The sequence below is a fragment of the Ochotona curzoniae genome, unplaced genomic scaffold (genome assembly GCF_017591425.1).
Source record: "Ochotona curzoniae isolate NIBS_2020 unplaced genomic scaffold, NIBS_Ocur_1.0 scaffold_1037, whole genome shotgun sequence".
Lineage (NCBI taxonomy): Eukaryota > Metazoa > Chordata > Mammalia > Lagomorpha > Ochotonidae > Ochotona > Ochotona curzoniae.
The window spans coordinates 10332725-10356521 of record NW_024467083.1 but is presented as its reverse complement, the minus strand read 5'-3'; the positions used below and the strand labels follow the sequence as shown (position 1 = coordinate 10356521).

Here is a 23797-nt window from a genome sequence, read left to right as displayed (position 1 = left end):
TTTACTTGAGAGGGGGGAGGATAGAGAGAGAGAGAGAGAAACTTTTGTCCATTGGACCAGGGCCCAAACACTTGGAATTCTAGTTGGGAAGCAAAAAATATGCCTAACAAAGCTAAGTTATTAATTCTAGATCTTATTAATACATATGCAGGGATATCACAACATTGCTTTTAATCAGGAAGATAGAAAAAAATATCAAAATACAATTCTTGTGGTTGGATTCCTTCCTGAAATGATATTTCAGATTTTCTAGTGGCCACATTTCAAAAAAGCAACTGGTAAAATGAAATTCACACTTGGTCTTAGCCAAAAGACTGGTAGGTGATGGTAAAATGAACTTCAATAACATATTATACTAACTCTATATCCAAAATATCATTACAACAAGTAATCAGCATAAACATATATTCGTAAGTAATATTCCATTTTTTTATGCCAGGTTTTTAAAATTAGATTTATTTTTTTACATTTTTTTTTTTATTGTTGTTAACATTGTATTATGTGATACAGTTTTATAGGCACTGGGGATTCCCCCCACCCCTCCCATACCCCTCCCCACATGGTGGATTCCTCCACCTTGTTGCATAACCACAGTTCAAGTTCAGTTGAGATTCCTTCCTTGCAAACACATACCTAGCATAAAGTCCAGCGTCTTATTGTCCAGATAAGTTCAGTGGCCTCTTGGGGAGACCTTCTCTAGTCTGAAGATAGGGCTAACAGAGTAAAGTTTTTAAAATTAGATTTTTTTTTTATGTCTAGACTTCTTTTTATTATTATTATTATTATTTTTTTTTTTATTACATTGCATCATGAGACACAGTTTTACAGGCACTGGGATTCCCCCCTCCCCTCCCCAAAACCCGCTCCCCTCCCCTATGGTGGATTCTTCCATCTTGTTTAGAGCCTTACAATTTTACAATTCTTTGATGTAGATCAGAAGCAGTCTACTCATATCGATTATTGATTCCTTGATTACTTCACAATATCTTATTGCATGAGATACAGGTTGTTTGGGGTTGAAATAATATTACTGTTTCAGATTGACATCAATTTATAACAACCACATCAACAACAACACTAACAACATCGACAACAAAGTATATCACCCTGAAAAAAAGTAACACCACTGAATAGCCAACACATGCATGACAAAAAGAAAACACAGAAGTCTCTCGGGAAAAATGGTACCATCATATACTTCATAAGCACATGATGAATTCTACTAGAGAATAAAGATTATTTGGAAGCAACCAAACTGAAGTAAAAACATCAAAAAACCAGCATAGATTGGACTGTTGGAGTTACCCTTTCCATGTTGGCTTCCTTATATGAGAGAGAATATATGGTATTTGTTCTTTTGTGATTGACTCATTTCACTCAGCATAATGGTTTCTAGTTGGGACCACCTGGTTGTAAATAGAATAATTTTGTTTTTCTTAATAGCTGCATAATATTCCATGGAGTAGATATACCACAGTTTCTTTAACCACTCTTCCTTGGACGCACATCTGGTTTGCTTCCACGTCTTTGCTATTGTAGATTGTGCTGCTATAAATATAGAATTACAGATCCCCTTCTCACAGGCAGATTTCACACCTTTTGGGTATATTCCTAGGAGCGGGATAGCTGGGTCATATGGCAGGTTTATTTGCATTTTTCCCAGCACTCTCCATACTAATTTCCATAGTGGTTGTACTAGCCTACACTCCCACCAGCAGTGAAGGAGGGTACCTTTCTCCCCACATCCACGCCAGCAGGTGTTGTTATTCGAGTTCTGGGTGAAGGCCAGCCTCACTGGAGTTAGGTGGTACCTCAACGTGGTTTTCATTTGTATCTCTCTGATGGCTAGGGAGCCTGAGCATCTTTTCATATGCCTGTTAGCCATTTGAACCTGTTCTTCTGAGAAATGTCTGTTCATTTCTTTTGCCCATTTTGTTACAGGGTTGTTGGTTCTGCTGTCCCTGGGTTTCTGAAGCTCTTTGTAGATCTTGGATATTAGTCCCCTATCACTTGTGTAGTATGCAAAAATTTTCTCCCATTCTGTTGGTTGCTTCTTCACTTTATTAATTGTTTCCTTTGCTGTACAGAAGCTTTTTAGTTTGATGTAGTCCCATTTGTTCATTTTGGATTTAATTGCCTTTGCTTTGGGTGTCTTTTCTAAGAAGTCTTTCCCTGTTCCAATATCTTGGAGTGTGTTTCCTATATTTTCCTTTAATAGTTTGATGGTTTCTGCGTGTAAATTTAGGTCCTTGAGCCAGTTAGAGCTGATTTTTGTATAATGCGACAGGTGTGGGTCTTGCTTCTTTATTCTGCAAGCTGCTATCCAGTTGTCCCAACAGCATTTGTTGAATAAACCAGGTATTTTACCTGGATTGTTTTCCGTTTTCTTGTCAAAGATTAGGTGAGTATACATGTGTGGATTTCCTTCTGGTGTTTCTATTCTGTTCCACTGATCTTCTTCTCTGTTCCTGTACCAGTACCAGACTGTTTTGATAACCACTGCTCTGTAGTATGTCTTGAGGTCTGGAATTGTGAGTCCTCCAGTTTGATTTCTATTTTTCAGGATAGCTTTAGCTATTCGTGGTCTTTTGTGATTCCAAATGAACTTTTGTATCGTCTTTTCTATTTCCGAGAAGAATGTTGTTGGGATTTTGATTGGGATTGCATTGAATCTGTATATTGCTTTTGGTAATATGGTCATTTTGATAATGTTGATCCTGCCAATCCAAGAACATGGTAATGTTCTCCATTTTTCAAGGTCTGCTTCTATTTCCTTCTTAAATGATTTATAGTTTTCATCATAGAGGTCTTTCACATCTTTAGTTAGCTTAATTCCTAGGTATTTAAGATTCCTCTCCTCTATTTTAAAGGGGACAGTACTTACAATTTCCTGCTCAGCCGTGGAATTATTTGCGTACACTAGCGCCATCGATTTGTGTTCATTAATTTTGTATCCTGCCACTCTGCCAAAGTCTCCTATGAGTTCCAATAGTCTCTTGACTGAGTCTTTTGGCTCCCCTATGTAGAGAATCATGTCATCTGCGAATAGTGATAATTTCAATTCTTCATTTCCAATTTCTATACCTTTAATTGCTTTGTCTTGCCTAATAGCTCTGGCTAGGACTTCCAAAACTATATTGAAGAGTAGCGGTGACAGTGGACATCCCTGTCTAGTTCCAGAATTTAGCGGAAAAGCTTCCAATCTTTCCCCATTTAGTATGATGCTGGCATTGGGTTTTTCGTAAATTGCTTCAATTATGTTGTAGAATGTTCCTTCTATGCCTATCTTGCTTAGGGTTTTTAACATGAAGTGGTGTTGGATTTTATCAAATGCCTTCTCTGCATCTATAGAGAGGATCATATGGTTTTTATTTTTCAATTTATTGATGTGGTGTATCACATTTATTGTTTTGCGAATGTTGAACCATCCCTGCATGCCTGGGATGAATCCCACCTGGTCCGGGTGAATGATCTGCCTGATGTGTTGTTGGATCCTATTGGCTAGTATTTTATTAAGGATCTTTGCATCTATGTTCATCAAGGATATTGGTCTGTAGTTCTCTTTTTCTGTTGTTTCTCTCTCTGGCTTTGGTATTAAGGTGATATTAGCTTCATAGAAAGAGCTTGGGAGGATTGCCTCTTTTTCTATTGCTTGAAAAAGCTTGTGTAAGATTGGGGTAAGTTCCTCTTGAAATGTTTGGTAGAATTCAGCTGTGAAGCCATCTGGTCCAGGACTTTTCTTGGTTGGGAGGGCTTTAATTACTGATTCAATCTCAGTGCATGTTATTGGGCTGTTTAGATTGTTAATTGCTTCTTGATTCAATTTTGCTGGATTGTATGTGTTCAAGAATCTATCCATCTCCTCTAGGTTTTCTGATTTGTTTGCATATAGTTGCTTATAATAGGTCCTGATGATTCTTTGTATTTCTGAGGTATCTGTTGTTATATCTCCTTTCTCATCTCTGATACTATTGATGCATATTTTCTCCCTCCTTTTTTTGATTAGTTGAGCTAGTGGAGAGTCTATAAAATTAGATTTTTTTTTAAAGATTTATTTTTATTATTATTTTTTTTTATTGGAAAGGCGGATATACAGAGAGGAGAGACAGAGAGGAAGATCTTCTGTCCGATGATTCACTCCCCAAGTGAGCGCAAATGCCAATACTGATCTGAAGCCAGGAGCCTCTTCGGGGTCTCCCACGCAGGTGCAGGGTCCCAAAGCTTTGGGCCGTCCTCGACTGCTTTCCCAGGCCACAGGCAGGGAGCTGGAAGGGAAGCGGGGCTGGTAGGATTAGAACCGGCGCCCATATGGGATCCCGGGCGTGCAAGGCGAGGACCTTAACCACTTGCGCCACCGCGCTGGGCCCTAAAATTAGATTTTGAATTTTGCACTTATCACACTTTTCAGTGTCCTCAATTATAAACACCTAAGGTTACTGGACATTTCATATGAATGTGCCTTGCAAATCTGTGTTTCAAACACAGCCTGAATAGATTTCTAAAATTTATTCATATTAATAAACACTTGATTTATTATAACTACTATGGTTTTTATGTCTTGCATTTCTTCATTTTTTTAAAAAAAGAATTTATTGATTTAATTGGAAGGCAGAGTTAGAGAGAAGAAAGGAAAGGCAGAGAGAAGGAGATCTGCCATCCACTGATTCACTCCCCAAATGATCCCAAAGGCCAGCACTGTACCAAGCTGAAAGGAGGAGCTCGAAGCTTGTTTTGGGTCATTCAAGACCGACATTTCAGCCATCTTCCGCTGCTTTCCCAGATGCATTAGTGGAGAGCTGGATTGCTGGATTGAAAGTAGATTTAGAGTGCTACAGGCAGCAGGGACTTCTCATGTTCGTGTGATCTTATGCAGAGGACAGATTCTAAGCAGATTATGGGTACAGTTCTAAGAGTAAAATGATATTCCTTTCCTTTTCTTTTTCACTCTCTCCTTTCTCTTTCTTCCTCTCTCCTTTCTTCCTTCAGCCCTTCCTTCCTTTCTCTCTTTCTTCTCCCCTACTTCCTCCTTCTCTTGCTTCTTTTCCTTCATTTCTTCCAGATGTCTTCTTATTAAACCCGTTTTCTTCCTCAGTGTTAACAAAGACAGATATGTGAGTATTATAATAACTAAAAACGTAAACCTGAGCAAGAGCATAATACAGATCTTCTATATGTTTCCCTGTGGGTGGAAAACATTTATTGCTGTGTGTGGATTCTCTTTCCATTCCTCTTCCTTTTGCTAGCTTCCTGTATAGGTAAGACAATTTGTAGGGAAAGATAAATAGTGGCACTGCTTTTGCATTATGGGTTTCCTTTCTCCTCTTTAAGTAGTGTTAACTCATTTCAGCAAACATCATGGCAGTAACTGCCATAAAGAACGTAGGACTTGCGACATTGAAAATGCAGCTATATTGGCCTTATCACAATCTCTTTCATAAATACATATTCATGCAGTTTAACTCATGTGCATACCTACATTATTGGATTAAACATTAATAAGGGGGTCCCCAAGGCTTTCACAATGCGATAGGAAAAGTGTATGAGAAAATTATACATATGAAAGCATGGAGACCATCCCTCTTCTCAGTGTGTCTTGTCAGTTATTCTTGTTGGTGTAGTTGAGCTTGGGTGCAGATGTCTGATTTTCTGGAAACGAAGTATTCCCCCTATTTGATGTTTATGTCCAGACCTGTGCTAAGCTGTCTGATCAGGTTGCAGTGATGTTTCTCACTGTCCTGAACATCTCCACACAGAGCTGGCTTAATCTAACAGAATTCACATATAAAACAGAAGTACATTACAGAAAATAGACATATATCTTGTTATCACACAGACAAGGATATTTAGCCTGAGATAATAGAAAATGGGCCACAGAAGTTGGGTTGTAGTTGTGCAAGTCTTTGCTGAGTAAAATCATATTTTTGGAGATCAAAGAGGGCTGAGTTTCAAGTTTAAGATAAGGGAGAAAATGGAGCCCCTGGCTTTGTGAAGAGTCTTGGAGGACTAGAAGGATAGGGAGCAAAGCTGAAATCTATATAGAATTAAATATCTGCAATCCATTTCAAAATTAGTTCTACCTTCCACTCCTCACATACTTGACTGCATCCTTTGTGTCCAATCCATGTCAAGCCATTCAAAATCAGACTGCTTGGTACATGAAATTAGTCCATTGATACAACCACCAGGGTTTTCTGAAAGGCATTAATGTGATAAGCACATGGTTGGCCCTCTGATCTCCTATGCCCCCTTGTACATTGCTTTTCCTGAAACCTGGGTCTAACCTTGAGTCTCTCTTGCTCAGAAATGTTATCGCCTCTCACAGAGGCAATTGATTTGAAAGGCAGAATTAGAGAGAAGGTAGGAAAAGCAGGGAGAGGAAGATCTTCCATCTGCTGATTCTCTCCCCAACTGATTATTATGGCCAGGGCTATACCAGACCGAAGCCAGGAGATCAGCACTTGTTTGAAATCTCTCACGTGGGTTCTGGGCCTAAATATTAAGTACTGACTTCTCACCATGATTCCAAGACCTTTCCACAATGATATCCAATTAGACTTCCACATCTAGTCTACATGCCAGCCACATTTAGCCACTTAAATATCTCTTGAGTAGCCTACATTTTCTGTCTTTGATAGTTTGTTTATTATTTCCTATGCACCATAATTGTGGTTGCCATGTGTCTTGTCTGTGTTAGTTCTGGTTTCTTATTTCCATTTATTTTGGTATCCACGAATATGCTTTCCATTTCACTTTCAAGCATGTAATAATTTGAATGGTAAAATTATACAGTCAATCTAACTAGAATCTTTTCTCCTCTTCCTTCTCTTAATGTTTTTCTCCAGTTTCCATTCTGGCTTACTTTGCTCTAGGTGACCATAATCCTCTATTCTTTAAATTCATGTACTCATATGAAAACATTGGATACTATCAGCATTTTGTTGGAATTTCTTTCTAATTTAAATTTAAATTTATCAAAAGGGTAACTTTGTTATCTTTATACATAGTTATTTTACATGATTTTTAAAATCTGCAATCATACTTTGAAAGTTCAGGGTATTGGTCTGTTTATTAATCACTTTCGTCTGCAAATAATAGAAAATTCTGAGCGAGGAAAATTTATATGTTAGATAACATAGAGCAACTTGTTAGAATGGCTCATATTGTGCTAAATTCCAGGAAAGGATCACAGAGTATTGCCCCTTCTCCATCAACTCTGGCATAACATTGTTTACTTTTCTCTGCAAGGTACCCCTCCTAATTTCAGCGTCCCCCTCTATCCCCTCACTTAAGACAACATCCAGGGCCCGGCGCGGTGGCGCAAGTGGTTAAAGGTCCTCACTTTGCACGCCCAGGATCCCATATGGGCGCCGGTTCTAATCCCGGCAGCCCTGCTTCCCTTCCAGCTCCCTGCCTGTGGCCTGGGAAAGCAGTCGAGGATGGCCCAAAGCTTTGGGAACCTGCACCCGCGTGGGAGACCTGGAAGAGGCTCCTGGCTTCGGATGGGCATAGTATCGGCCGTTGCGCTCACTTGGGGAGTGAATCAACGGACGGAAGATCTTCCTCTCTGTCTCTCCTCTGTGTATATCCGCCTTTCCAATGAAAAAATAATAAAAATAAATCTTAAAAAAAAAAAAAAGACAACATCCAAACATGACGTTGTCTGGCAGAGGAAAGAATAGTCTTCCTGTGTATCTTTCTCAAAGTGAAACATTTTTTGTAAGTTCCCACCTTTAGCAGATGTGGGCTCATGTTTTGCTGGGCAGCATTTTATCTCGTGGCAGGCCTAAACTTGACAGGAAATCAAGATCTGCCTCACCATTCATCCTTAGAACTCAAAATGGACTTCGTTTCAGATCATGGCCTCCCGAGAAGATTAGTGACCAAACAAACCTAAGTTCTTTGATGAAAAGGAATAGTTAATACTGATGAGGCAAGCATCTGCCACATACACGTTTTAGCTTGATGCCAGAAAATGAATAGTTATAACTTACTTCAATATTCTAATGTTATTTTGAATAATAATAAAGCCTGATGTTGGAATTTCAGATTTTTTACTACTGTATATAGTGGGTTCACTTGTATATTACTTTTTAAAAAAGTTCATGTAGAAGAAATGTAATTAAGATTTTGAAAGAAAATTTGAGATGTTGATAGCCGTCTAAAATTGCTGACCACAAAACTATACTCAGAATTGCTCATTAAGTGGAATTGTTTCCTGTAGCTTTTTGAGGAAATGTTTTTCCAAGTATTTGATTTCTACTGGAATTTAAATATTTCAAGATTTCACTTATATTTTATAACACATTTATCTCAGGCACTAAATTGTGCAATTCTTGAAATCTCTGCTAATTGTGAAATGTGATAAGCAATGGGACATCCAATTGTGATTTTGAAATGGCCTCTGCTATCTAAGGGAGCTTTGAAATAGAGGATGAAAAGTGAGGATTCTGACCTCTCATGTCCGCTAGACACTCTGTCTTCCCATCCATTTTCTGTTCAGGCTGAGTAACACTTAGGATATTCGAAGGTCAAGTCATAGGTAGAAGCAGAGAATTTGGAATTGTGCTTGCATTCCTTGTTCATGTTTTAGTACCATGCTCTTCAAATAGAGGTTTGTTGTAGCTTTTGAGTTTCTGTCTTCAGTCAGTCATAGGGTGATCCCATGGGATCAACAACAAATGAACCAATACTTCTAACTTGAGAACATTGCACATACTAAAGGGAACTAAGGACCAATTTTGCTGCTGAATGAAATAGAAAGGATGGAATTGAGAAAAACTGTTTCTAACATATTCACTCAGTATTGCTGCTCAATTCTCAACCTGAGCGCCAGAGATCTTAGAGTTGATATTTCATGTCCTTGGCAACACTCTCACAAACTACTGAGATGCGGCGACTCTAAATATTTTGACTACTTTCAACAGAGAAGAGGCTACGATTATGTGTGATGCAGACATTTTAGCAAATATTCTGAAAGACTGAAAGGACAGTGTAAATTGGATTTCCTTCCAGGTATAAAAGTCAAAGATATTTAATCCCAGGGTATTTTTTTCACATGTGTGTTAAATAATGAAAATGCACATTTGTATCATGCAGGGAAACCTGGTGGGAAAATAACTTAGAGACTGAGTAAGTTATAAACGGAAGAGATGATGGGAGTCATGCTTCTGCTGCTTAACAATTACAATCAGCGATGTAAGCTTCTACCATACAGTTCAACATTTACAAATAAATAATCACTGTTGTTTAAATAAATAATATTAACTTACAGCAACGTTTTTCCCAACTGAAGGCTAGGGAGATATTGTATCTTCAGCCCAGTGTGCCTAGGAGCCAGTAGAGATTCCATGTTCTGGCATCCTTTGCACACATTTCACTGCTTATTAGAGCATCTTATCATTCTCATTTAACTTTTTTTCCCCACAGTCCACGTTTCAAAGCTTATGCTTCACGACAAAAAATGAATTGGTAGTTATTTTAAGTGCAGAAGTTCAGACAAAAGTTTCAACCTCATAACATAAAGCAAACTAATAAAAGATTATAATGTCAAGTTTGACATTGAGTGATAGAATGAGTTAATGAATGTGTTTTAAAGTGCCTTGACTCCAATCCCACAAAACTCTCCTACTTAGAGTATATTATTCAAACTGGAGCAAGACTGCTGGGTCTGTCATTTGTTAGCTATGAGCCCTTGGATGATTAGTTCACCTCTTCCTACTTTGGTTCCTTTATCTGTAAAATGGGACACAAAGGGGCTGATGGTGTTGAGTAATAGGTTAGGTCTTCACTTGTAGTGCCAGCGTTCCACATGGATGCTGATTGAAGGCCTGACTGCTCCACTTCCAATCTTGCTAATGTGCCTGGGAAAGCAGCAGAAGATGACCCAAGTCTTTGGCCCATTGCACCATGTGAGAGACTAGGAAGAAGCTTCAGGTACCCGGCTTCAGACTGGCCCAGTGCCAACCATTGTCACCATTTGGTAATGAACCAATGGATGGAAAATTCTCTCTTTGTTTTTCTCTCTCTCTCTTCTTCTTCTTCTGTAAATCTGCCTTTCAAATAAAAAATAAATAGATAAGGATAGCTATCTCATAGGGTAGTTGTGGAAAGAAAATCAAATAGATTTATTTAAGATAATAGAATAATAACATGGTAAATATAATGAAGGTAATACATTTCTAAATTAACATAACAAATGTGTATAGATTGCAAACTAAAATTAAAGGTATTTGTGATAATAGCAACCTGTGTTTAAAAATGCATTCCCTCCAGAGGTCAGAATTATGATGCAACAGGTTAAACTGGTGCTTGGAATGTCAGCTGCCCCTATGAGCACCGGTTTAAGTTTCAACTGCTCCGCTTCAGTCAAGCTCATCACTAATGTGCCTGGGAAGGCAATGGAGGATGGCCCACGTTCTCTGCCCCTTGTACTCACAGGGGAGACTGAGATGAAGCTCAGGCCTGGCTTCAGATCCACCCAGCTCTCGGCTTTGTGGCCATTTGAGAAAGAATCAGCAAACGCAAAAACTCTTTCTCTGACTATCCCTCTTTGTGCAACTTGATCGTTCATAATTAAATAAATAAATAAATAAATAAATAGTCTTTATAAAAAAAGCCTTCCCCATTAGGTACTAAAAGCCATTAAATTGGTTTAATTAATACATTAAATAATAAATTCAATCACATTTGCATTAAAATTATATTTTTTCCTAAAACATGGTGAGCAGTAATTGGGAGAGTGGAAATGATAATAAATACAAATGAGAGCAGACTGAAAAATGAGCATGTCACAAGATTTGCCTCATTCATTTACTTTTGGGTTTCAGGCATGCTTTTCTGCAGTCTTTCCCACGAAACATTTCTAATGGCTTGGGGAAGTACAAGAACTTCCTATGTAATCAGCATTTACTCTTTCTGTGAAAGCATTTTAAAAATAAGATCTTTTAGATGTCTAGTCCTTTTTTCAGTAAGAGTGAATGACCTTAAAAGACATTTGTGCTGGCGTTCCATGTAAAGATGGGGGAGATGAAAGCTAAGAAAACCGGAAGAAGACGGTCTCAAGGGAGCGATCGGTATGATGAATTTAAAATTGCCAGGAATACTGTTTTGCCTTCCTAAGCAGAGCTGTCAAGGCAGAAGGCTGTTTCCATGAAGAGTGCTATTCACAGTCTCATGATGTAGCCCACTGAATACATATTCCCTTAATGCCTAAATAGGGCACTGCAAGGTGATCACTAATTTATTCCATTTGCAACAGAAACCTGTGTTTTGTCGCAGAATCAAAAGCAGCTACACATTAAATAGAGCTTTAAAAAAAGGAAAAATGTTGTATAAAAAAGAGAAAGTGACAGAATTACTGTCCTCTACCTGACAGTAAACCAAGCGCCAACACCTTGGCACAGGTCTCTGATAATTCTCCCCAGACAGAGCTGTTAGCTGACATTCCAAAGTCCAGTGAGGAAAAAGGATAGCTCTTCTGTCCTGTAAAAAATGAATGTGATTCTTTCTAAGTCACAGATCTATAAGCTATGGTAAATTCCAGTGTACTCTACTGGCCACTTTTTGCTGTGCCTCCGTCTCAAAATACTACGTAAATGCTGTTTATTCATGTTCCATCTGTGCCTTCCATTGTGTGAATTGCTTTGGTCTCTTATTTTAAACTGTCCTCTCTTCTCTTGCTAATAACTAGGAAAGTGGTAAAGGGGTTAATTGTTACTTTCTAAAGTCAGCCTTTTCAGCTGAGCTTTCTCTTTTTTTCAAGAGCCCAATTCTTTAATTATCATCTAATAGCTGTACTAGAAAAATCCTTCCTAAATTTAAATTTTTTTTTCCAAGAAGAAAAAAATTTTACCTTTACCTTTTCTCTTGGTGTTTCTGAGACACAAATGACCAGACATTCAGAACTGTCTCTTCAATCAGATTTATAGAGCAAGTCAGTTTGGAAAACACTGGCCACTAAAGTTCAGAGCTTTGTTTGACAGATTGTCATGCTTTGAATTTATGAAGGAAAACTAATCGGAGGAAAAGGTAAATTCAGAAAGTGATATAAGAAAGCTTTATTTACAACCCCAAATAAGGCAAAACACTGCTGTGTCAAGTTGGATTTCAGAACAAAATTGCATGGGGTTGAGGCATGGCTTTATGGCTTATTGATTGGATGATTTTGGGAAATTGTATAATTGGCCCGTTCTTTTGCGTTCATAACTTGTGAGATGAATACAGTGGGACAACTCCATTTTTCATACAGCTCATGTTCATGACATTTATATGAGTGTGTGCAGAGCGCAGAGATCATGTAAAGCTTAATCAGCAGCATTTATTTTAGCTCAGAGAGCATCTTTAATGATTTCTACAAGCTTCCAGTCATTTAGAAAGAGTGCGCATAGCTTGTACATCTGTACCTTGTTAGTAGCCACCTCTTCTCTCTGTAGCCTCCAGATGTCCCTCCACCCTCTTGTGCACTTGATTATTAGTATCAGGATTTTATAATCTGCCAAATCATCAAACCTTTATTAACTGGTCCATGTATCTCGAACTCACTTCCTCCCCTACTACAAACACTGTTCCATAGCCAATAAGTTTAACAGAATATTCAAAATCATGTAAAAATGTCGAAATCTACATAGCACTCTGTGCCAGCTCCTTTCCCAAGAGCTGTTCCTTTTAAAAAATGTATTTATTGTTATTATTATCATTATTTTAAAATACAGTTCCATAGGCTCTGGGGTTTCCTTTTCCCGCTCCTCAAGTTCTCTCCCTTTGCTGATATTCCCCATATTATTGTAGTTATATAATTTATTGTAGAAGTATATTTAGTATCTATTGTAGTAGCATGGTGTAGTATAGTAGCATAGTGGGAAGCCTTTGCCTGTGCCTATATCTTGTAGATTATTTCCTACATTTTCTTCTATGAGTTGGTTTTAAGCAGTAAATTCGCATAACACATTTATGATGGCATTATTTCTATGTCCACCAATTTATAAATGAAGATACTGAGGCAAAGGAAAATGATATGATTTATTTATTTTTTAAAAATATATGTATTTATTTGCTAATTTTTTTAGAAAGTCAGATATACAGAGAGGAGGAGAGACAGAGAGGAAGATTTTCTGTCTGATGATTCACTCCCCAAGTGGCTGCAGTGGCTGGAGCTGAGCCAATTGGAAGCCAGGAGTCTGGAGCTTCTTCCAGGTCTCCCACACAGGTGCAGGGTCCCAAGGCGTTGGGCCGTTCTCAACTGCCTTCCCAGGCCGCAAGCAGAGAGCTAGATAGGAAGCAGGGCCACTAGAATTAGAACCAGCACCCACATGGGATCCTGGAGCATGCAAAGCGAGGATATTAGACAGCAGGCTACCATGCTGGGCCCAATATTGTGTGATTTATTTAAGGCCATTATAGCTGGTAAATACTAGAGCACATACTCAACCCCAAAGCATCTGGTTCCTGTGCTTATCACCCACTGTACTGCATGAGAAAGTCAAGTAACCTTTCTTAGAGCTTATGACAGAACGTTGTAGGCAGTACTGCGTACTGCATGCACAAATCCTCAGAGGATTGATAGTAATTATACTGTTTAGATGGAATTGGGAGATTGGGTGCAGCAAATGTGTTCCAAAAAGGAACAACAGCTTTCTTTTAATGCAAGCTTTGGTCCTCGTATTCTCAATTTACCATCATCACTTACCCCTGATCTCGTTCTTTATTATTTATTTACTAGCATTAGTTCTGCATTTGTTTGTGCCATGTGCCATATCCTTAACCACCACCAGAAACACATAAAGGTTGCTTTTTACTCTATTTTGCTGATTTATACTGGACTGTTAGTGACCACACCTACAATGCAGTTTTGCTACAAAAACTCAGTTGACAAGTATTTGCACAAGGAACAATTCATAAGATGTATTAAACTTAAAGGCACTAAGTTTTATTTTTATGTTAAATGTTTCCACAATTTCCGTCTATGGTGTCATCTTCTTGATTTCAATCATAGCTGCATACCAACTTAACTATCATTTGTATTCTCTTCAAATCACTCTAATGTACTAGTAAATTACAATAAAATAATACATAAGTTCATTATAATGAATGGAAAACCAATTTAAGTGGAAAAGAGAAGGGAATCATAAAATAAATTCATTGAGTGGGACTTTGGATTTGCAACTAAGGTGTCAGGATGTCATTTCATATCGGAGTGCCTTGGTGTGAGTCCCAGCACTGACTCCTGCTTCCTGCTGGTGCAGATCCTGGGATGCCGCGATTGATGGTTCATGTAGCTGTGTCCCTGCCATTCACATGGTATGCCAGGATAGAGTTGCCTGACTTCTTCCAAGTTTGTGCTTGTCAAACCATTTTTTTTTTTAATTTTTAGAGCAAGCCACTGGATGAGAGAATGCATGCATGTTCTTTCTTACCCTCCTTCACTATATCTCTTCAACATCTTAAATAATACTTGTAAAAAAGCAAATTTTCAGTTCCACAAGCTACTGTTTTCTGATGTCAGTGTGCACGAGACTGCTCGTCTTTTTCACTTTTTTTTTTTTTAAATAATAGGGGGACTAGCAAATTCTAGCTGTTGTAACAAAAAACATCTTTATATTTCTCTGGCCACACATTGAAGCTTTTCTTTCAATAATTCAATGCAAATCCAGTGACTGAGAAGCTCCCATGTTTTCCATCCTGTGGCACCAACAATTGGTAGAGCCCAGAGGTTTCTCTGCTCCAGTCATCAGACATGTGAAGAGTACATGGAGAAGATACTGTGGATGTTTTATTTTCTTGTCTGTGACTAACATCATTTAACCCAAATGTCCTTTACCACAAGTCTTCCTAGATACAAATGTATAGCAAATATTGTTCAAGAGAGGTAACCACTCCGCATGGCAAGTTTATACTATGAATATGTATATCTGAGATTCATGTGAAGCGGAGGTACGCATGTTTAATTAGTTCAGTGTGGCCACTTGACATTGTAAATGTATTTCAAGAATTATATCGTATATAATAAACACATACACCATGTGCTAACTAAAATATCTAAAATGAAAGAAGCTAAGTTTTTATGTTGTCATTATGAAATACATGTAGCTATAGTTAGATTACAAAATAGTTTTCTAACTTGCGGGCATGGGGGTGGGGAGTCTGGTGTCGCTGTGCATCACAAACTATGTCACTTATTTAATTCTATTTATTTTCCTCTCTCCTAATCTTGATTCCACTTGGAAGCTCTGTTCAGAGAAGTTATCACCTGCATTACTGAGCCACAATGTTGAAATCAGTCTATATACAGAGTAAGCTTAGCTTCTTTGATTTAGAACATAAAGCTGGGAGATGTTGCCCAATATGGCTTTGTATCTCTGAGTAGCTTTGAATTTTTTTTTTTTTTTGGTCAGCTTGAATTTGATAATAGGAAATGAACTGTATACATACATACCTGTAAAATAATTAGGAATATTCAATAATATAGACATTTTAAAACTTTGAGTCCCATGTCTCACACTCCATAACATTGTTGCTTTTCAGAACTTGCTTCTCACTTATCTGAAGTATGTGAGGCACATGCAAAATAATCTCGCACTGACTGCGTGGTCCTTTATGCTGTGTGCATCTGAAGCAGCTTTCATGCACCAGGTTTTCAAGCAATGATGGAAGAGCATCCTTGTTGCTATCAGCTGCAAAGGAGAGAAGTGTCTAATTGGGTTCTTATCAATGAAATCATAAAGCTGTTTGGAGTTTGAAGTTTAATGAGAATTTTTACTGCTTTTATCTTCCTAGAAAACTTAGTATCTTGCCTTTAAGTGATATAGAATTGAAAAAGTCATCCTCTGAGGTTGACATTTGGTTATAAAGGCATATGCTCATACTAGAAGCCCTTCACTCACATATACCTGGGGATTTGTGACTTACAGCTGCATTTCTGTGCATTGTTCAACAACAATGTGGGACTTTTTACTCACTGCCAAACAATGCACTGAATAAAAAGCAAGGCTGATTACCAGGTCTTTTTTCTAAAGACCTGTGTAGAAGATGAGTCCTTAGGACACATGTAGGTCCACCTCACTATTCAAGGCAGATTTCCATAGTGTTGTGATGGGATAAAGTGCAACATAGTGGTTCATCTAGGAAAGAGTTGTGTATTGGGGAACATGAATTTTTTTAAAAGATGTATTTATTTTTATTGGAAAGGCAGATATACAAAGAGGAGGAGAGACAGAGAACAAGATTTTCTGTCCGATGGTTCACTCCCCAAGAGGCCGCAATGGCTGGAGCTGAGCCAATCTGAAGCCAGGAGCCAGGAGCTCTTCTGGGTCTCCCATGCAGGTGCAGGGTCCCAAGGTGCTGGGCCATTCTCAACTGCATTCCCAGGCCACAAGCGGGAGCTACATGAGAAGCGGGGCTGCTGGGATATGAACTGGTGCCCATATGGGATCCTGGCACGCTCAAGCGAGGACTTTAACCGCTATGCTATTGCACTGGGCCTGGGGAACATGATTTTTAAGTTTGGGGAAATCTGTCAGTGACATGCATGGGTTCTGTCTCTTAGTCTGGGGTACTTGAGCAGAAGTCTTGCCCCTCAATGAAATAGACTGTTATATTGTAGAGCAGAAGGAACTGTACCTTTAAGAAACTACACCAGCTAGGCCCAGGGTAGTAGCCTAACAGCTAAGGTCCTTGCCTTGCCTTGCATACACCAGGATCCCATATGGGCACCTATTTTAATCCCTGTGGCCTCAGTTTCCATTCAGTTATCTGCTTGTGGCCTGGGAAAGCAGTCAGGGACAGCCCAAAGCCTTGGAACCCTGTACCTGTGTGGGAGACTTAGAAGAGGCTCCGGGCTCCTGGCTTCGGATCAGTGTGACTCCAGTCATTGTGGCTGCTTGTGGAGTGAATCAGTGGACAAAAGATCTTCCTTACTCTCTTTCCTCCTTTCTGTATACTTGACATTCTAATAAAAATAAATCTCAAAAAAAAAAAAAAGGAAGGAAACTACCTATTTTCACTGTAGTCTGGACCTGAGAGGGAAGGCAATGAAGATCCTCTGTGCCTGGTCCTTGTACCTCTACGGCATTATTCCATTCCACAGCAGTTTGGCAGGGGCTGTTTATCCCCAGTGCTCTTGCAGTGGAGTTGATTGAGGGCATCCTGCAGGGTTGGGGAGCAAGCAAGGGCTTTGTTTCTGGGACAGAGGAGGTGGTTGAGACCCATGTGGTCTCTCCAGGTGAAGGGAGCTGGAAGACAAAAAGGGAAGTGAGGTGAGATTACACAGCTGTGACACCTCTTTACAAAGTTCACAGGTGTATATTGTAAAAACAATCCACAGATTTCAAAATTTTGCACCAAAAGTAACATGCTTTCATTCTGTTTCTCTTTAAATGTCACTTAATACACTGAGCTACACTCTTGCCCAGTGGAGCACTTTTTATCACTCCTTGCTCTTTCATGTCCCGGTGAGTGGAGATCTTGGTTGACATGAGAAAGGAGCAATCCGTGAATGCATGGCCCTACAGAGATCAGTGGATGCTCTCCAGCAGGGACACTGGTGTCATTCAAGAAGTTCTGTTGCTTTCTTACTCTCCATGGGCACAGCCTGCCTGGTGCAGGCAGAAAGAGGGGCTTTGCTCCTTCTCAGTAGATCCCAGTTAACACAGCTTATCACCTCGGCTCTTTCCAGAGACACATGTCATTTGTGGTTCACATGAGTAAGGCAGTTTTGTTAAGGCAGTTCTGTTACAGCTATGATAGGACAGCGTTTCTAGCTTCCTCATCAGTGGCTGCCTTCTGTGCCCTGTTTCATTTTCTGCAAAAAAAGCGAATTAAGTTCATTCAAATCTGTCTTTGGAATGCAAGAAGCATAGCAGACAGTCACTCCAGAATAAGACCTGCTTTTTAATAAAGCTGAGGATGTGACCAAAACATTAGGTTCTCAGCTCCACGTAAAAGCCGAGGATATGCAGAGGAGATATGAAAAAAATTACTGGAAAAAAATTTAAAAATAGAGTTAGAATGGGTACTGTGGAACTGTCTCAGTTGAAGTGTGCATGCTAGCAGGAAAAGGAGAGCCCTTTTTGCACTCAATTATTTTCTATCTGAAGAGTAGTCATGGTTCTTAGTGGTGCTCTGTGCACCAATACCTTCTCTTAAAAGCTGTGGAAATGTTGGGGATGTTTGCAACCTGCAAGTTGGGAGTAAGCAACTGACTTCACCTTGAAAAGTTTGGAGAAAACTTACTAATCCTTACATAGAAACTGTAGTAATAGTAGCTCCAAATTTAGACTTAACATTCTGTGCCAAACTTGTTTGTCACTGAAATGGGCAGATTGAATTAATTTCACTCACTCATATCTCACTTACATTGATTGTTACTCACTTTGGTTTAACACTGGATGCATGAACAGGAATGACAGACCATCTCTGCCTCCAAGAAACTCTTACTTGACTGGAGGACACAGATGCTCCTGAGATAAGACCATAAGAAAATTCTCACAATACATGTACAAACTGCTATTGCAACATAGAAAGAGAAGGACAAGTTGTGCCAGGAATGGATGCAGAACTGCAATCGAGCAGGCAACATTTAAATCAAGTCTCAAGCACTGAATACTGTCCCATTTAACCAGCCTTATTAAGCCATGGACCAAGTGCAAATGCCTGAATAGAAGGAAATACCTGGTCTGATGTCAAATGAAAATGTTGTTATGTCTCAAACATGGCATGCCTGGAGGCTATATATGACCTTTAAAAGCTGAAAAAATTTGGTTTAGATTTCATTGTAAATAATATTTTAAGAAAAACCTGTCATAGGCTATGATGACAAACTATAAATTGTTAAGTAGGCCATTTTTATTACACATTGTTTTTCGGATTGATAAGTCTGGCAATAGACAATTTGGAGTGAAAGACTGAGTCCCAAGAACACTTCATTGCAAAGAGATGATATGAGGTATTAGATTTTAAACTAAAAATAGTGATGAAAGTATACATGTTTGAAATCGAATTAAGACATAAAGCCAACAGGATTCAGCAATCTAAGAGAAAGTAGAACATGATTGGGGTTTTATCCCATTTAAAAGGTAAAATTATAGGTAAACTGGAGAAAGGAGGAGCCCCCAGAATGATGGAGATTTCCAGCAGCTCAGGGGAGGAAGGAAGGCAGACTGGATGGGAAGTTCTTCAGTTTGTGGCATGATTCCAAGAAAGAATTAAGCCAGTATTTTGATTAAAAAAATGTAAAAAGCCCAGTTGAAAATATCTAATGTCTCAAGGGAAAAAGTTTCATCATAGTACCTCCACCATGTTTGTTCAACAGAAAGGAGGAGCCTTGCATAGTGTAGCCTCAGCACAGATGAGGTACTGGGTCCAGAGGAGCAGCTGTTGAAGCCTTCAGTCTGTGAGTCTCCCTTACACAAGAGATCTGAGTGCCACATTTCATAGCTATTGCAGATGCCCTCAGCAGCTTAGTGACATTTCTACACTAAAGTTCCAGTGGTACGTACTGTCCAAATCAACTTAAAAAGAACTCAGTTTTTCAGCTTCATGTATTCATTAATTGTTTCCATCCAATTATGGACCCTTCTTTGGATGTCTATGTGTAACATTGCAATCTTAAGACATTTACTTGGACCCACTGATAGTAATTAGAATCATTTTAATCACATTATTTGAGAATATCTAATATTTATAAACAGTGAGAATTTTCACTCAAGTTGAGTAGTAAAGAGTTGAGGGAGACTAGTTTGGCTGTGGATATCTATGAATATATGCTTGAGGGAAGAAGAACTAGAGCCTTGAGAATAGACTATATTTGAAGAGATAATAAGGCTCAGACTTGCACATTTGATGAGATGAACCCCAAATAGATGGACAGAACATGCATCCAGAAACCATGGTGGAAGGTGCTACTCTAAACCAAGGATGGGCATAAGAAGGTCCTGCAAAGCACAAAGGGTGGCAGTTTGAGGTAGAAACCAATTCATAGCAATGGTTTCACATGCTTCTCTCTCTTCCTCCCTCCATCCTTCGTCCATTTCTTTCTTTCTTTCTTTCTTTCTTTCTTTCTTTCTTTCTTTCTTTCTTTCTTTCTTTCTTTCTTTCTTTCCTTCCTTCGTTCCTTCCTTGCTTCCTTCCTTCCTTCCTTCCTTCTTTCCTTCCTTTCTTCCTTTCTTCTGAGAGTTATCTCTTCTTTCCACAAATTTTGTTTCCGTAACTTTGGTGACTCGCACTAGGGAAGATACCTACCTTGGACAGAACATCCTGGAAGCTGGAATTGGAATTAAGTACATCTGATCAGTTTAGCTGTTTCCTTGATATGTTGAAGAGTTCAAGAGTAGGCTCTTCTAGTCTGGCAGGGAACCACAGATACTATCAGGCAAGTTCTCAAAAAGGCAAGAATGAGCTAAAATTTACAGAGGAGATGAGATTCAAGAATAGTGTGGTTGTGGGGATGGAGAGACTGATAGTGTTGTTTTCTGGACACTGAGAATTTATATTGATGGATCTAATCTCAAGCCCCATTTCTCTAAGTTTGGCAATAATCTGTAAATCTTAAATTCACTGCTTTGCTTAATCCAGTGGAAAAGATCTTCTGTAGTCACAGGCAAATGACAAGGACTGAGATGCTACTTGAGCATATCTGCTCAAGACGCTAACAGGAAATTCAGGGATATTACATATGATGAAATGCAGGCAAACAAGAGCTAGCAGCATGAAGGTCACTGCAGGAGTGACCTAAAAGCCATTCTAACTCAAGAATGAGCCAACAAACTGAAAAATTCTTCAAGTCAGAGAATAAACATAAGATCTGGTTATAGGAACTTGGATAAAGGTAGAGATTTTATTGTAGAAACAACTCACGTTGGATTATAGAATTTAGGCAACAAATCAAAAGCAAGTGAGAGCACTTTGGAGACAATATGTATTTAACATGTTCTCTCTGGAAGATGGGATTCATCTACAAATTCAACAAAATTTATTTGGTTCCTACTACATTGTATAGAGATTAGTGAGTGAACCTGACTTAAGGTTTGGTGTACCAGGAGGTAGGGCTTTCTGGAGGTGGAGACCTGGTGATAATCTTCTATGGGGAAGACAAAGTCCAGTGGGAAACCCAGATGGGTCTCTGAATAAGGCAATAAGGTCAAATGGATGACACATTGTTAGAGTTTTGGACATTCTATGATGAAATGGATCTGGATGAAGTTAATACTAAAGACAGAAATCAAGGGACAATGCAGATCGTGAAGGATATGAAAAGAGTTATTCAAACAGAGAGAGGTTTGAGTTACACAGCTTGTCTGTGGATTTTGTGACAGCTGATGTACTCACGAAAAGTAGTTCTTGTTCCTCCTTTGGCTGACTGAAGTGTTTTAACACACACCTGCTCCATTTCTTCAAAGTTTTAATTTAAGAAGACTTTCCAAGTTGCAGTCTTTCCTTCAAACTTTCATTTGTATTGAGGTAAATTTAGGCTAAATATCTGCTGTCATGTTATCCTTCTCAATCTCCCACCTTTTTTTATTAATTAATTACATTGCATTTTGTGACACAGTGTTATGGGCACTGGGATTCCACTTTTTAAAAAAATTTTTAAATCTTGTAATCATAGTCAGTACTTTTCATAGAGACCCCAAAAACATTTTCCTGAGAAAATGTTAATTAGTTAAGAGGTTAATTAACCTTGACAAGGGTACAAAAACTGACATAGCAGTAACAGTCTAGCAGATACACTAATGGTTTCTAACTCTTTTAGTCACATTCTTTGACAGGTTGTTCATGAGAAGCAGTGGAATCCAAAGACCTGACCCTGAGAACCTGGCTATCTTTACTACCCCTTGGGCCATTCAGTTGAGTCTGACATTGCTTATTTCACATGTATGACTTCTTAGGAGATGTTAATAACATTTCTACTAAAACATAAAGAACGCACTAAATCTTAGAAATCTAGGTATATGGGTGATCGCAAGATCAAACACGTGTGAACTGATTCTCATAAAAATATTGATGTGATTTTAAATTAGTATCTCTATCCCTGATCCTTTGCAAAATACTTGCAGAGACAACATGTTTTGAAAGAGTAATATTTAAGCACAGTTTCTTTAAAAAATGAGGCACAGAATTCAATCTCACACCAACCTGAGCAATTCTTTAAAGATTCTTTGTTTATTGCTTTAATGAGTCTTTGCAAAACAAAAATTCTGTGGTCTGTTTTGCATAATTTGTCATTTTAATATTTCCATGACGTGAGAGAAATAAGTTTTATATTTATAGGGATGGGATTGTAATGACAAAACCTGGTTAAAAATATGGCTTAGTTGCACATTAAGATTTTTTTTTCAAAAATCATCTTTTTACACCCTAATTAAAAATAAAAATCTATTGATTAAATTCTAATGTTGCTTAATTCCTTATTTCTTTACAAGATAATTGTTGGAGAAACGGCTGTGTTTTGTCTACAACTAGCTACAAGAGATTATGAAAACCAGGAAAAAACTATTTTAACCGGAGACTGTTGCTATATAAATCCACTGGTACGCCGAACTGTCCGATTCCTTGGTATGTATTCGATTTCTTGGTATGTATTCGTTGACTTGTTTTGATAGTTGATGAAACAATGTTTATGTATAAAGATAACCTTTCACTTACTCAGTATTCTAGTTGTATGTAAACATTCGTTTATCTATTGTGAAATGTTTCGATGTGATTTGAAAAATGAATCTTCCATATTAATTTCTCTCAAATATTGCAAGACTCTGCATTGGAAATTTCATTTCCATATTAAGAAAAAAGAACACCACCTATGTGTATTTAGTATTTTGTAAGAAACTGAAGATTGTATAATTTCAAAAATGGTTAATTGTGTTTGGAAGCTTTAGAAGCAATACTGGTAGGTTGTTAGGCTTCATAAATAACAAGAACAAATAGCTTGGAAAATAGAAGAAATGTGATAGATTTCAAGTAGCACTCCGTGCAATACTGCTGAGCTGTGTGTGTATGTGTGTGTTTACTTGAAAATATATTGGAAGTTTTCCTATAGGGCAAGATTCATTGATATTTTAAGCTTCTTTTTTTAATGACAGCACTAATAAATAAGAACACTGAGAAATTATTTAAAAGTAACTCAATAGAAACTCAGTCAAAGCAAATATTTTAGCTGGAAAAGTGAAATGTAACACAAATTATTTTAATGGCTTTGCTAAGCAAAATAAATTATATCTGAATATGTTAAAATCCTCATCAGTATTAAGAGATATGCTAAGGACACAGCAACAATTAAATATACTTTTCATATAGAAATGTGACTGTGAACATAGGATGTATGGATGATCTGACCTATGCATGAATCTATCAAAGGTTAACCAATTGCCATCAGGCATTTCTCTGGAGACAAAAAAGGTCTGCATATTCAACACCTGTGTTTTTATCAACAGCAAATTACACATCTCCAAAACCTTCACATACACTCTCAAAGGGAAAATTTTGTATGAAAACTTTGCTTTTTGCATTTTTTAATAATATAAAGAGAACAAATCTCATGTATTTCAAAGGTAAAGATAACTCCCTTTGTCTTCTCTCCAGTCCACTCCTTCTTCTTTTATTTTTCTCTAATTTGCAAAAATATGTTTATAATCATCAGCTCCGTGTTCTTGAGTCATTTCTCTACATAGGAGCACAAAGTAATAGCAAGACAAACAATACACTGAAGACAAATCATTTTATGTAACTGATGCTTTCCTGAGCACTCCTAAGCAAATCATATTTACATCTCTAAGTATTTTTCTGCATTTGTGCATGTTTTTTCTTTCTT

At 38.1% G+C, this 23797-nt stretch overlaps 1 protein-coding gene across 1 annotated transcript in view; it reads left to right on the top strand.

The window, feature by feature from the left end:
- Positions 1-23797, top strand: part of PLPPR5 (phospholipid phosphatase related 5) — a 109220-nt gene that overhangs the window by 18712 nt on the left and 66711 nt on the right. Inside the window, exon 2 of the mRNA XM_040998753.1 lies at positions 22413-22545. Coding sequence (XP_040854687.1) covers positions 22413-22545 — 133 coding nt within the window. The remainder of the gene's footprint in view (positions 1-22412; positions 22546-23797) is intronic.